Source organism: Drosophila miranda (assembly GCF_003369915.1).
Source record: "Drosophila miranda strain MSH22 chromosome Y unlocalized genomic scaffold, D.miranda_PacBio2.1 Contig_Y2_pilon, whole genome shotgun sequence".
In the NCBI taxonomy this organism is placed as follows: domain Eukaryota; kingdom Metazoa; phylum Arthropoda; class Insecta; order Diptera; family Drosophilidae; genus Drosophila; species Drosophila miranda.
This window is the reverse complement of record NW_022881614.1, coordinates 9,981,693-9,997,934: the sequence shown is the minus strand read 5'-3', so window position 1 is coordinate 9,997,934 and position 16,242 is coordinate 9,981,693. Positions and strand designations below refer to the sequence as shown.

The window sequence follows — 16,242 nt, the reverse complement described above, 5'->3', positions numbered from 1 at the left end:
CCGCGAGTTCAGAGGGCTATTAACAGTACTGTTCATGTGTCTACAAAGCGTTGTCCATTTGAGCTGATGATCGGGGTAAAAATGCGTTGTGGACCGGATAGCGACATACTTCAGCTAATAGAAAAAGAGATGGTTGATAATTTTGAAGACGAGAGGCAAAAGATGCGACAAGAGGCAAAAGAAAATATTCAGCAGGCCCAGGACAGATACAAGGAACAATTCGATAAAAAGCGGAAATGCGAATACGGATACAAGGTCGGAGATCTCGTAGCCATACGTAGAACACAATTTGTAACCGGAAGAAAGATGGCCAGCGAATTCTTAGGACCATACGAAATAACCAACGTGAAACGAGGCGGACGCTATAATGTTCGGAAGGCAGCAATGTACGAAGGACCAAGCAATACGACCACAAGCAATGATAACATGAAACTATGGAGCTTCTCTGTAGAAAACGAGGACGCATGGTCATCAGGGACTGATGACTAATCAGGATGACCGAGTGTAAGAAGGAGTGGGCCAGCTGGCCTATTGAGGGGGCAGCGGAGATAAGCAACAGCAGTAATAACAGCAGCAGAGGAACAGCTGATTAGCAGCAACAGCAGTAGTAACAGCAGCAGCAACAGCAGTAGTAACAGCAGCAGATCAACAGCGGACAGAGAAGAAGAGGAACCGAGCGAAGCAGTGAAAGGGAGAGAACAGCAGCATACGGACGCGACTCAAGCAGCAGCAGAAATAAGCCGTAACATTAAGAACTTTTGTAAGCACACATACCAGGCCACCGCGATAATAATACGAATAAACAATACTCTAAATAATATCTTACATATATACTTTATGGGGTCGGAAACGATTCCTTCTGGACGTTACACACATCCACTTTTACCACAAATCTAATATAGCCCAATACTCATTTTGAGTATCGCGTATAAAAAGCAGCAATACCATGAACAGCTGATGAAACTGGTGAGTAATTGATAGGTTTCGATAGGTTTCAATCATATTTTAGTGTGGACGTTGACATGCAATGACTGCATCTTTCAAGAGGCGATGCAGTTACTGCACCGTCAAGTGGCCCGTGTGACACCAGCAGAAGGCTGTTACGCGCGGATCCCAGGCAAAACGCAGCCCTCCTCCCGCCCAACCGACCGAGGGGCGCTGCCGCATGACGCGCGGTGCGTAGCCGAACCAAACGCGAACATGCAAGAAATATAGCTATTAGACTAACATTCGAGGAAAATTAGTACTAAACTTACTAAGAAACTAAGCATGCAATCAAAGTACAAATACCACTACAGTTACTAATTAATAGAAAGGTGTGTAAGGATTAATAATTTAATAAGAGGAAGAGAATTAGTGGTGGATATAATATGGTAGAGGGAATTATAATCCGAGCATAAGACCCTAAACGGTTCATGCAAGGAATAATTCGATCTACAAAGTGGAAGGAACAACGGTATAAAATTTCTAGTCAGTCTAATAGGAATCGTGAAGTTTATGCGGCTCAACAGATCAGGGCTGTCTATGTCACCCCTGATCAAGTTGTGCATAAATATCGCACCAAGCATTTTTCTACGGTTAACTAAGGATGGGAGGTTTACTAATAGTAGTCTACTAGAGTAAGATGGGAGTCTTACACCCGCATCCCAGTTAAGGCCCCGCAGAGCAAAGAGTAAAAAGTTTTTCTGTACTGATTCTATACGGTCCTGGTGTACTTTGTACCAGGTGTACTTGGTGTACTTTGCACCATACACAGGAGCCGTATTCTAAGATCGGACGAACAAGCGAGGTATAGAGAGTCTTTGTTATATAGGGGTCGTCAAATTCCTTTGACCACCTCTTTATAAACCGCAATTTAAAAAAGAGCAACAAAATCGGGTGATACAGTTCGGGTCCGTATGTTATTCTTAAAACAAATTTAGCGTAATATCACATCAATAAATAAGATTAGATTTGTGCTCTTGACTAAGAAAAGTTTCGCCACAGCGGCCAGAGGACCACTAACAACGAGGGGGAACGTTGTGAGTTGCTGCGGACACCGCAACTCTACAGTTATACCCGATACTAAGTCAGTATGGCTCTCCTCCGGCAGACGCCGCTAAAATTAAACGACACGACAAGGAGTGCGTGCGAGAGAGACAAAATCAGTCTGAGCGTGACGTCGGGTGCTGCGTAGCCAGTGCAAATTGATTTGTTTCTTTTGGCTATAAAAATGTTCTGATCTGATCCAGATTCAGCAATCTGATATATATGATCATTATCTATGATTCTGCGTTTTTAGTTTTCTCGTATCCTCAATATTGTGAATGCAACAGATTTTCGTCTTTTGTGGGGGCGGAAGGGGGTGGGGCGAAATTTTGAGATATACGTTTTATAGTGAGATCTAACAGGAGTGCGGATACCAAATTTGGTTACTCTAGCCTTAATAGTCTCTGAGATTTGTGAATATCCCCAGATTTTCATCCTTTGCGGGGGCGGAAGGGGGTGTGGCGCTACATTAAAGGAAGCATTGGTGAAAGAGCCGGTCTTGAAACTTTATCGCAGGAATGCAAAAACCGAGATACACACTGATGCGTCAAAGGACGGGCTTGCAGCGGCGTTGTTACAATTGCACGAAGGACAATTGCATCCGATCTTATTCTGGAGTAAGAAAACCTCGGAATCTGAAGCACGACAGCATAGCTATATACAGGAAGCCAAAGCAATTTTCCTAGCGTGCAAAAAATTTCGTCAGTACATACTTGGAACCAACTTTAAGCTCGTAACGGATTGCGCTGCTTTCAAGCAAACGTTAAGCAAGAAGGACGTTCCGCGGGAGGTAGCCCAATGGGTCCTGTACTTGCAGGACTACGACTTTGAAGTGGAACACAGACCAGGAGAACGGCTGAAGCATGTGGATTGCCTGAATAGGTACCCAATTGATGTCATGATGGTATCTTCGGAAGTCACAGGAAGAATTAAGAAAGCCCAGCAGGAGGATACGATGATCAAAGCAGTTTCCGAAATTTTGAAAAGTAAACCATATGACAACTTTAAGTTGAAGGCTGGTCTCGTATACAAAGTGGTGCAAGGCACGGACTTGCTGGCAATACCGAAGTCATTAGAAAAAGAAATAATAACCGACGCTCACACCGCAGGACACTCTGCCGCTCAAAAAACAATGCATACCGTACAGCAGAGCTATTGGATTCCACATCTGGAAGGAAAAGTAATGCAGATCATAGGAAACTGTATGAAATGTATAATCTACAACAAAAAGCTCGGAAAAAAAGAGGGATTTCTGCATCAAATTGACAAAGGATCACAGCCGCTGTATACTATACACGTGGATCACCTTGGGCCTATGGATGCTACTTCAAGCAGTACAAGTACATCTTCGCAATGGTTGATAGCTTCAGTAAGTTCGTATGGATGTATCCCACAAAAACAACAGGAGCAGACGAAGTTCTCAAGAAGTTAAGGGAGTGGTCTGATGTATTTGGTAATCCGGCACGCATAGTAAGCGATCGTGGAGCAGCATTTATATCTTCAAGCTTTGAGGAGTTTGTCAAGGAAAAGAAAATCGAACACATATGGAGCACCACAGGGGTACCAAGAGGAAACGGACAAATTGTACGCGTTGTAAACCGATCTATTCTGAGCATCATTTCCAAATTGTCGTCGGAGGAACCTGGAAGATGGTATAAGTTCGTACCGCGAGTTCAGAGGGCTATTAACAGTACTGTTCATGTGTCTACAAAGCGTTGTCCATTTGAGCTGATGATCGGGGTAAAAATGCGTTGTGGACCGGATAGCGACATACTTCAGCTAATAGAAAAAGAGATGGTTGATAATTTTGAAGACGAGAGGCAAAAGATGCGACAAGAGGCAAAAGAAAATATTCAGCAGGCCCAGGACAGATACAAGGAACAATTCGATAAAAAGCGGAAATGCGAATACGGATACAAGGTCGGAGATCTCGTAGCCATACGTAGAACACAATTTGTAACCGGAAGAAAGATGGCCAGCGAATTCTTAGGACCATACGAAATAACCAACGTGAAACGAGGCGGACGCTATAATGTTCGGAAGGCAGCAATGTACGAAGGACCAAGCAATACGACCACAAGCAATGATAACATGAAACTATGGAGCTTCTCTGTAGAAAACGAGGACGCATGGTCATCAGGGACTGATGACTAATCAGGATGACCGAGTGTAAGAAGGAGTGGGCCAGCTGGCCTATTGAGGGGCAGCGGAGATAAGCAACAGCAGTAATAACAGCAGCAGAGGAACAGCTGATTAGCAGCAACAGCAGTAGTAACAGCAGCAGCAACAGCAGTAGTAACAGCAGCAGATCAACAGCGGACAGAGAAGAAGAGGAACCGAGCGAAGCAGTGAAAGGGAGAGAACAGCAGCATACGGACGCGACTCAAGCAGCAGCAGAAATAAGCCGTAACATTAAGAACTTTTGTAAGCACACATACCAGGCCACCGCGATAATAATACGAATAAACTATACTCTAAATAATATCTTACATATATACTTTATGGGGTCGGAAACGATTCCTTCTGGACGTTACACACATCCACTTTTACCACAAATCTAATATACCCCAATACTCATTTTGAGTATCGCGTATAAAAAGCAGCAATACCATGAACAGCTGATGAAACTGGTGAGTAATTGATAGGTTTCGATAGGTTTCAATCATATTTTAGTGTGGACGTTGACATGCAATGACTGCATCTTTCAAGAGGCGATGCAGTTACTGCACCGTCAAGTGGCCCGTGTGACACCAGCAGAAGGCTGTTACGCGCGGATCCCAGGCAAAACGCAGCCCTCCTCCCGCCCAACCGACCGAGGGGCGCTGCCGCATGACGCGCGGTGCGTAGCCGAACCAAACGCGAACATGCAAGAAATATAGCTATTAGACTAACATTCGAGGAAAATTAGTACTAAACTTACTAAGAAACTAAGCATGCAATCAAAGTACAAATACCACTACAGTTACTAATTAATAGAAAGGTGTGTAAGGATTAATAATTTAATAAGAGGAAGAGAATTAGTGGTGGATATAATATGGTAGAGGGAATTATAATCCGAGCATAAGACCCTAAACGGTTCATGCAAGGAATAATTCGATCTACAAAGTGGAAGGAACAACGGTATAAAATTAATAGTCAGTCTAATAGGAATCGTGAAGTTTATGCGGCTCAACAGATCAGGGCTGTCTATGTCACCCCTGATCAAGTTGTGCATAAATATCACACCAAGCATTTTTCTACGGTTAACTAAGGATGGGAGGTTTACTAATAGTAGTCTACTAGAGTAAGATGGGAGTCTTACACCCGCATCCCAGTTAAGGCCCCGCAGAGCAAAGAGTAAAAAGTTTTTCTGTACTGATTCTATACGGTCCTGGTGTACTTTGTACTGAGGGCACCATACACAGGAGCCGTATTCTAAGATCGGACGAACAAGCGAGGTATAGAGAGTCTTTGTTATATAGGGGTCGTCAAATTCCTTTGACCACCTCTTTATAAACCGCAATTTCAAAAAGAGCAACAAAATCGGGTGATACAGTTCGGGTCCGTATGTTATTCTTAAAACAAATTTAGCGTAATATCACATCAATAAATAAGATTAGATTTGTGCTCTTGACTAAGAAAAGTTTCGCCACAGCGGCCAGAGGACCACTAACAACGAGGGGGAACGTTGTGAGTTGCTGCGGACACCGCAACTCTACAGTTATACCCGATACTAAGTCAGTATGGCTCTCCTCCGGCAGACGCCGCTAAAATTAAACGACACGACAAGGAGTGCGTGCGAGAGAGACAAAATCAGTCTGAGCGTGACGTCGGGTGCTGCGTAGCCAGTGCAAATTGATTTGTTTCTTTTGGCTATAAAAATGTTCTGATCTGATCCAGATTCAGCAATCTGATATATATGATCATTATCTATGATTCTGCGTTTTTAGTTTTCTCGTATCCTCAATATTGTGAATGCAACAGATTTTCGTCCTTTGTGGGGGCGGAAGGGGGTGGGGCGAAATTTTGAGATTTACGTTTTATAGTGAGATCTAACAGGAGTGCGGATACCAAATTTGGTTACTCTAGCCTTAATAGTCTCTGAGATTTGTGAATATCCCCAGATTTTCATCCTTTACGGGGGCGGAAGGGGGTGTGGCGAAATTTTGAAACAAACTCGTCTCGGTCCGATATATTAGGAGTGTGGATACCAAATTTGGTTGCTCTAGCTTTTGTAGTCTCTGAGATCTAGGCGCTAATGTTTTACTCTAAGCAAAGCCGCCTATGCTACGTGTGTGTTAGGGAGAGACAGGGCGAGAAAAAATGAAATTGTTTTCTTGATGCTGGCTATAATAATTATACGATCTGAATCAGATTTTGCACTCTAGAAGATATAGTCATCTTCTACGATTCTGCGTTTTTAGTTTTCTCGTATCGTCGAAATTGTGGATGCCACAGATTTTCGCCCTTTGTGAATTGTAGATCTCACTGTGACGCGACAGTGACGAATTATGCGTCATCAGGTGGCCACGTGTCGTCCAATGGAGGTAGCAGAACTCAAAGTTCGAATGCCTCTCAATGCCCCCATACGGACAGAGGGCACGGTAATCCTTGTGGCTGCCACGCGTCACCCAATCGGCAGTCATGTTGCCGCTCTCATATTTCTTGTACACATCCGAGCTGAGGAAGGCCACATCTCCGCCCTCGGCCAGGCAGCGCAGGGCGCCCTCATCGCCCTAGTAGTGCATGGGACATTCTCTTCCGTGGTGCGGATGCCACAGACAGGAGTCGCGATGAAAGAAGGAGTGCAGCGAATGCACCAGGCCCGAGCCATTCACAATTGTCTCCTGCACCGACAGATGGGCAGCCCCCTCAAAGGACGGCAGACAGGCACGCGCTCCCCTGAGATCCTTAATGTTCTGATACTTTGAGTCCTTGTGTGCCAGCGCCATGGTCACGTATCGGTCGTGCATGTCCAAAGCGAACTCGTAGAGCAGCGGCACGAGATTGTAGTCCCGCTGGGCCTTCACGCGCATCTCCTGATCGACTACCACCACATCGGTGCTCTTGAACCGCGTGTCGTCCAGACACTGTTCCACATTCATGGTTCGCACGCACTGAATGTTGGGCTGCACGCCATAGACCTGCGAGGCCTCCTGCAGCCAGGAGCACTTGATGTGCTGAATGATGGAGGTGGTGCAGAAGACAATGGACCGCGGGGGATTGCACTCGGGGAAGCTGTAGGCCGACTGGAAGACCGTGGCCTGATCCAGATAGTCGTCGATCGGTATGACATTGTCCAACGGCACCGTGAACACATGATACGTCTCCAGCAGACTCAGAAGAGCGTTCTGCCAGCTGTCGGGCTCATCGTGGGTGAGTCCCGTGACCAGGCGCTGCACCTGGGCGGCATGGCAGCTGGGCCCGAAGTATCTCGACGAGGCCGCTATCCGATCCTCTGTGACCGTCAGCTCTGGATCGCATGTCTTGGAAACCAAAGCGGCTTCAAAATACTGCAAAGTAAAAGCAAACTTCCATGAAGATGTGTTCTATCTATCGTCCAAGAATCACTTACATTGGCCAACACCTCCGTCCAGTGGCTGCCCAAACCATAGCCGGGATGACACAGCTTCGCACCGCGCAGATCGTGGACCGTATGAATGTTGGCCTGATTGTCCACCACCGCCACAATCTCGTACTCAAAGTTGGACTCGTGGGAGCGCAGCTCGCTGGCCACCAGTATCTCCACGCTGGCCCATCGCGCTGCCACCAGATTCTCCGAGGTGAGGACACCAAAGTGGGCCGTTCCCTTGTGTATGCGCCGCACGCAGTCCAGCCGGTCCACCCCGATGACGCACTCGATGTTGCTCTTGGCCTCCAGTAGGAGACAGAACTTGGGGGTTTTTTGATATATACCCCGCGACTCCACCACACAAACCCGCACTAAAAGATTGACAGTTAGTTAGCGGTTAGTTAACGTTTTAGTATGTATACTTAATATAATTCGCTAAAAAACCCGTTTCCCCCATCGGCATTAATTATGATTATACGTATTATTAGGGTTTTTTTTGTATCTTTATCTTTTTCTTTTGTATGCAGTTTTCGGAAACAGTTTCATCTGGAGGGTGGCGGGGGGAAATCTGGTCTGGGGTATATTTTCTGCGTTTTTAGTTTTCTCGAATCTGCAATATTGTGGATGCAACAGATTTTTGTCCTTTGGGTGGGCGGAAAGGTGTGGGGCGAAATTCTGAGATATACGTTTTATAGTGAGATCTAACAGAAGTGCGGATACCAAATTTGGTTACTCTAGCCTTAACAGTCTCTGAGATTTAAAAATATCCCCAGATTTTCGTCCTTTGCGGGGCGGAAGGGGGTGTGGCGAAATTTTGAAACAAACTCGTCTCGGTCCGATATATTAGGAGTGTGGATACCAAATTTGGTTGCTCTAGCTTTTATAGTCTCTGAGATCTAGGCGCTAATGTTTTACTCTAAGCAAAGCCGCCTATGCTACCTGTGTGTTAGAGAGAGGCAGGGCGAGAAAAAATGAAATTGTTTTCTTGATGCTGGCTATAATAATAATACGCTCCAATTCAGATTCTGCAGTCTAAAAGATATGGTCATTCTCTACGATTCTGCGTTTTTGGTTTTCTCGTATCTTTAAAATTGTGGATGCCACAGATTTTCGCCCTTTGCCTACTGATGCTGATCAAGAATATATATACTTTATGGGGTCGGAAACGATTCCTTCTGGACGTTACACACATCCACTTTTACCACAAATCTAATATACCCCAATACTCATTTTGAGTATCGGGTATAAAAATCATACGATCTGGTTGAGATTTTACATTCTAGAACATATAGTCATCCTCTACGATTCTGCGTTTTTGGTTTTATCGTATCTTTAAAAATCTGGATGCCATAGATTTTAGTCCTTTGTGGGGGCGGAAGTGGGCGGGGCGAAGTTTTGAAATATTTTTGTAGCAGTGACATATCACAGAAGTCTGGATCCAAAACATCGTTGCTCTAGCTCTTATAGTCTTTGAGCACTAGGCGCTGAAGGGGACAGACGGACGGACGGACGGACGGACGGACGGACGGACAGACGGACAGACAGACAGGGCTCAATCGACTCGGCTATTGATGCTGATCAGGAATATATATACTGTATGGGGTCGGAAACGATTCCTTCTGGACGTTACACACATCCACTTTTACCACAAATCTAATATACCCCAATACTCATTTTGAGTATCGGGTATAAAAAATAACGAGGGGGAACGTTGTGAGTTGCTGCGGACACCGAAACTCTACGGTTATACCCGATACTAAGTCAGTATGGCTCTCCTCCGGCAGACGCCGCTAATATTAAACGACACGACAAAGAGTGCGTGCGAGAGAGACAGAAAATCAGTCTGGGCGTGACGTCACCGCTGCGTAGCCACTGCAAATTGATTTCTTGCTTTTGGCTACAAAAATGATCCCATCTCTTCCAGATTCAGCAATCTGATAGATATGGTCATTATCTATGATTCTGCGAATGTGCAATATTGTGGATGCAACAGATTTTTGTCCTTTGGGTGGGCGGAAAGGGGTGGGGCGAAATTCTGAGATATTCGTTTTATAGTGAGATTTAACAGAAGTGCGGATACCAAATTTGGTTACTCTAGCCTTAATAGTCTCTGAGATTTTTGAATATCCCCAGATTTTCGTCCTTTGCGGGGGCGGAAGGGGGTGTGGCGAAATTTTGAAACAAACTCGTCTCGGTCCGATATATTAGGAGTGTGGATACCAAATTTGGTTGCTCTAGCTTTTGTAGTCTCTGAGATCTAGGCGCTAATGTTTTACTCTAAGCAAAGCCGCCTATGCTACGTGTGTGTTAGAGAGAGACAGGGCGAGAAAAAATGAAATTGTTTTCTTGATGCTGGCTATAATAATAATACGATCCAATTCAGATTCTGCAGTCTAAATGATATGGTCATTCTCTACAACTCTACGTTTTTGGTTTTCTCATATCTTTAAAATTGTGGATGCCACAGATTTTCGTCCTTTGTGGGGGCGGAAGTGGGCGGGGCGAAGTTTTGAAATATTTTTGTAGCAGTGACATATCACAGAAGTCTGGATACAACACATCGTTTCTCTAGCTCTTATAGTCTTTGAGCACTAGGCGCTGAAGGGGACGGACAGACGGACGGACGGACAGACAGACAGGGCTCAATCGACTCGGCTATTGATGCTGATCAAGAATATATATTCTTGATATATATACTTTATGGGGTCGGAAACGATTCCTTCTGGACGTTACACACATCGCATTTTACCACAAATCTAATATACCCCAATACTCATTTTGAGTATCGGGTATAATAATCGAGTGATTTACATAAATATAGAGCTGTTGAGAATCTAAAACCATTGTTTGCGATTCTAACAACTTAATCAAATCAAACCAAATCGTAACTCTCAATCCGTAACTCCCTCCAATATTTTTATACCCGATACTCAAAATGAGTATTGGGGTATATTAGATTATATAAAGTATATATATTCTTGATCAGCATCAATTGCCGAGTCGATTGAGCCATGTCTGTCTGTCCGACTGTCCGTCTGTCCGTCTGTCCGTCCCCTTCAGCGCCTAGTGCTCAAAGACTATAAGAGCTAGAGAAACGATGTGTTGTATCCAGACTTCTGTGATATGTCACTGCTACAAAAATATTTCAAAACTTCGCCCCGCCCACTTCCGCCCCCACAAAGGACGAAAATCTGTGGCATCCACAATTTTAAAGATATGAGAAAACCAAAAACGTAGAGTTGTAGAGAATGACCATATCATTTAGACTGCAGAATCTGAATTGGATCGTATTATTATTATAGCCAGCATCAAGCCGTCCCCTTCAGCGCCTAGTGCTCAAAGACTTTAAGAGCTAGAGCAACGATGTTTTGGATCCAGACTTCTGTGATATGTCACTGCTACAAAAATATTTCAAAACTTCGCCCCGCCCACTTCCGCCCCCACAAAGGACGAAAATCTGTGGCATCCAAAATTTTAACGATACGAGAAAACCAAAAACGCAGGATCGTAGAGAATGACTATATCTTTTAGACTACAGAATCTGAATTGGATCGTATTATTATTACAGCCAGCATCAAGAAAACAATTTCTTTTTTTCTCGCCCTGTCTCTCTCTAACACACACGTAGTATAGCCGGACGAAAATCTGGGAATATTCACAAATCTCAGAGACTATTAACGCTAGAGTAACAAAATTTGCTATCCGCACTCCTGTTAGATCTCACTATAAAACGTATATCTCAAAATTTCGCCTCACCCCTTCCGACCACACAAAGGACGAAAATCTGTTGCATCCACAATATTGCACATTCGAGAAAACTAAAAACGCAGAATCATAGATAATGACCATATATATCAGATTCCTGAATGTGAATCAGATCGGATCATTTTTATAGCCAATAGGAACAAATCAATTTGCAGTTGTTACGCAGCGCCCGACGTCACGCTCAGACTGATTTTCTGTCTCTCTCGCACGCACTCTTTGTCGTGTCGTTTAATATTAACGGCGTCTGCCGGAGGAGAGCCATACTGACTAAGTATCGGGTATAAATGTAGAGTTGCGGTGTCCGCAGCAACTCACAACGTTCCCCCTCGTTATACCCGATACTCAAAATGAGTATTGGGGTATATTAGATTTGTGGTAAAAGTGGATGTGTGTAACGTCCAGAAGGAATCGTTTCCGACCCCATAAAGTATATATATTCTTGATCAGCATCAATAGCCGAGTCGATTGGGCCCTGTCTGTCTGTCTGTCTGTCCGTCTGTCCGTCTGTCCGTCCGTCCGTCTGTCCGTCCCCTTCAGCGCCTAGTGCTCAAAGACTATAAGAGCTAGAGCAACGATGTTTTGGATCCAGACTTCTGTGATATGTCACTGCTACAAAAATATTTCAAAACTTCGGCCCGCCCACTTCCGCCCCCACAAAGGACTAAAATCTGTGGCATTCACAATTTTAAAGATATGAGAAAACCAAAAACGTAGAATTGTAGAGAATGACCATATCTTTAAGACTGCGGAATCTGAATTGGATCGTATTATTATTATAGCCAGCATCAAGAAAACAATTTCATTTTTTCTCGCCGGCGGCTTTGCTTAGAGTAAAACATTAGCGCCTAGATCTCAGAGACTATAAAAGCTAGAGCAACCAAATTTGGTATCCACACTCCTAATATATCGGACCGAGACGAGTTTGTTTCAAAATTTCGCCACACCCCCTTCCGCCCCCGCAAAGAACGAAAATCTGGGGATATTCAAAAATCTCAGAGACTATTAAGGCTAGAGTAACCAAATTTGGTATCCGCACTTCTGTTAGATCTCACTATAAAACGTATATCTCAGAATTTCGCCCCACCCCTTTCCGCCCACCCAAAGGACAAAAATCTGTTGCATCCACAATATTGCACATTCGCAGAATCATAGATAATGACCATATCTATCAGATTGCTGAATCTGGAAGAGATCGGATCATTTTTGTAGCCAAAAGCAAGAAATCAATTTGCAGTGGCTACGCAGCGGTGACGTCACGCTCAGACTGATTTTCTGTCTCTCTCGCACGCACTCTTTGTCGTGTCGTTTAATATTAGCGGCGTCTGCCGGAGGAGAGCCATACTGACTTAGTATCGGGTATAACCGTAGAGTTGCGGTGTCCGCAGCAACTCACAACGTTCCCCCTCGTTTTTTTTCGGCTTGATTAATTATCTGTTTTGGAAGAGGCACCCTCTAATTCGTTTTGCCGGCTTTTGTAAGTCGTTTTTTTTGTGTGTCAAGTGTGCGATTTTGGTGGGTCTGTAAACCGGTTTATACTATAAGCACTTATATACGAGTAGACGTATCTATAAGCATTTAATCGTGGGCTGAACAAATGAACATTGTTGCCCCGCGTTCTATAATGGGACCCTAAAATCTTTACCATCTGCAGATAAGATTTGGCGACGTCTTATAGATAGGCGGCAATGGAAGTATAGTTCAAACCTATGCTCTCGTATCTGGCTTTTATGCTGCCAATTACAGCTCTATCCATAATGTGTGTGGAGACGTTTGCTTATCGCGGTGGCTGGGTGGTGACTGAGATTAGATATCGTTTAGCAGGAATCTTATTTACATCCAACATCACTTGATATTTACAGACTGCAGGACATGCGATAACCGAAGATAATCTTTATATATTATATATTTTTAAGATCTTTTTTATGTATTTTGTTGCATATTTTTATATAAACTTTTGACAAGAAACATGTTGTTCAAAAGTTGAATGACTTTTCCCTCAACTTTTCGTGCGAGGACACGCGACGCTATCTCAAGTGCTCCAGCCCCCTCCAGCTGTCATTATTGTTAAATAACACCATACGATCTAGATGGGGGAAACAAAAGAATTTATTGAAAGTGAAACTGGGCCCCCCACTCCATATATATCCGAAAACTGGCTGGATCGCTCGCTGGTGCTCGAGAATTGAAAGTCCAACCTAAATGTAACACTGATCAGCCGGATTCGGGGAGCCGCATCACATTAGATGTGCCTATGCCATGCAGATCTTAGCCCACTTTGCCGTCCAGTGTTCATGATTTATGCTCGAGTGTGGGCCCCCTTCAGAGCTGTCAGAGTGAGTGGCCCAAGCGCCTAAGTAATCATTCAGAACGCGCTGTGGGGCTATAAAACCCTGGTCGCCAGCCCAGAGGGGCCCACAGTTCATGCAGATTGAAGATGAAGGTGCTGTGGCTGCTGGGGCTATTGGTTTCTTGGCTATCATCGTTGGCCAGCGCCCGCCAGGTGGGAAGGTGCAGCCTGGCCCGCCAGCTCTATCGGTATGGCGTGCCCTACGGCGAGCTGCCCGTTTGGCTCTGCCTCGTGGAGGGTGAGAGCTCCTTTAACAGCAAAGCCATCAATCCCTCCAATGTGGATGGCTCTGTGGACTGGGGTCTCTTTCAGATCAACGATAGATACTGGTGCAAGTCAGCGGACGGTCGTCCCTTCACGGATCTCTGTCGACTGCCCTGCCGTCTGCTAATTAGCGACGACATCAGGTACTCCATTGCCTGCGCCAAGTACATCAGACGCCAGCAGGGCTTTTCAGCATGGGTGGCATGGAATAACCGCTGCCAGGGAATCAAACCGAATGTGAACCACTGCTTCAGAAGAAGATACAGGAACTCGGGATGACATTGCCTATAACAAATATGTGATAAAAGACAGAAATTTCCATTGAATTTAGTCCGTTTTTAAAGAAAATGTACCCACAAATAGGATTTCTGATAAAAAAAAAGCATTTGTTATTTTTACTACGACAAGGTCGAGATGCCTGTCCGACGGCGGTCTGTTGACCACCTACATGAAAGAGGAGGTGGATCGCTACCGCCTCGTCATTGGCAACCAGACGTGGGTATTCGAGATGGAGAACGATCCTTCTTTGCCCTCGGCGGGAAAGGATGTAGCCCATTAATTGATTTAAAAATTCGCTTAAGTTTGATACATGACATCGACATACCAACTACACGGCTCAGTAGCGCCTCCAAGTATACATTCTACACGTGACAACTATCGCTAAGCACATAAAAACAAGCTAACCGCTTACGGTCAATATCTACAACTAAGGATTCTGTAGAGCATAGCCCGGCACACAGCAAACAGCATTGGATCACGCAAAGGTGGAGGAGCAATTAAAAATAGGCCGCCGAATTCGTTTCTCTTATCGCATATAAATAACGATATTTTCTTGTGCATCGGCATGACATGCCAGCTTAAAACAATCACCTATAAATATATTATCCAATGAAGTCAAAAATATATATCGATATATTGATTAATCGCAAAAACAGCTGATCGCCTTGAACTCTTCTCAATATCCGCAACAGGTTTTTAACCATAGCTCGCAAATAACTGTTGACACTTTCGGCGTGTCTGATAAAAACCTCTCATTGACGGACACATTGAGAAAATGGACTGAAAAGAACCGATCAAATCTGTTTTTGCTCAACTCGCTCTTCGCTCAAGCAAAGACCGATTTTTTCACTTCTCTTTTGTTCCTGTTTTTCACTGAGCATCTGTCGCGAGTGAACGAACAAAGTGTCTTTTGCGTATGTATGCGTGCTTGTACGTGTGATGCTTATGGCAACTATCAATTTGTGTGAATTCTATACGGTTTGACTATTGGAACTTAAAATGAATCGTGAAAAGCAAAACGAAAATGTTCGTTTGCCAATTTTGCAAATAAATATACATATTACAATACAATAGCCCAAAAGATGCGGAAAACATGAATAAATAAACATATACACGAAAAAAAAACTAAAAACACTTTACTCAGACACTTTTTTGGTTCTGCTCATCTAAAGACACTTTTGCTGTGAACGCTTGACCAAAGTGTCTCTCTAAGTTGTTATTGTGAGACACGATCGTGTGTCGGGCTCACCCGAAACACATAACACAAGCGAAGAGACAAAAAGTGTTCTGCTCAGTGAGAGACCGTGTCTTCGTGGTCTTTTTCGGTTTTGTCAGTGACGAGACAGCAAAGGGAAAAAGTGTTGACCGTCGTTTGCGAGCTATGTTTTTATACCCGATACTCAAAATGAGTATTGGGGTATATTAGATTTTTGGTAAAAGTGGATGTGTGTAACGTCCAGAAGGAATCGTTTCCGACCCCATAAAGTATATATGTTCTGGATCAGCATCAACAGCCGAGTCGATTGAGCCCTGTCTGTCTGTCCGTCTGTCCGTCCGTCCGTCTGTCCGTCCCCTTCAGCGCCTAGTGCTCAAAGACTATAAGAGCTAGAGCAACGATGTTTTGGATCCAGACTTCTGTGCCCCGCCCACTTCCGCCCCCACAAAGGATGAAAATCTGTGGCATCCACAATTTTAAAGATATGAAAAAACCAAAAACGTATAATTGTAGAGTATCTTTAAGACTGCAGAATCTGAATTGGATCGTATTATTATTATAGCCAGCATCAAGAAAACAATTTCATTTTTTCTCGCCCTGTCTCTCTCTAACACACACGTAGCATAGGCGGCTTTGCTTAGAGTAAAACATTAGCGCCTAGATCTCAGAGACTACAAAAGTTAGAGCAACCAAATTTGGTTTGTTTCAAAATTTCGCCACACCCCCTTCCGCCCCCGCAAAGGACGAAAATCTGGGGATATTCAAAAATCTCAGAGACTATTAAGGCTAGAG

The 16,242-nt window shown here is 44.2% G+C and overlaps 1 protein-coding gene and 1 pseudogene across 1 annotated transcript; one reads left to right on the top strand and one right to left on the bottom strand.

The window, feature by feature from the left end:
- Nucleotides 1-5,641: 5,641 nt before the first annotated feature.
- LOC117193010 lies at nt 5,642-8,036 on the bottom strand (annotated as a pseudogene).
- Nucleotides 8,037-13,499: 5,463 nt separating this feature from the next.
- On the top strand, nt 13,500-15,012 carry LOC117193272 (lysozyme P-like). The gene has a single exon (XM_033398016.1). The coding sequence runs from the start codon at nt 13,779-13,781 to the stop codon at nt 14,232-14,234; it is 456 nt and encodes a 151-aa protein (XP_033253907.1). The 5' UTR covers nt 13,500-13,778; the 3' UTR covers nt 14,235-15,012.
- The last annotated feature ends 1,230 nt before the right edge of the window (nt 15,013-16,242 follow it).

Coding starts and splice junctions, on each gene's coding strand:
- LOC117193272 (XM_033398016.1), top strand. CDS start 13,779: ATGAAGGTGCTGTGGCTGCTGGGGCTATTGGTTTCTTGGCTATCATCG.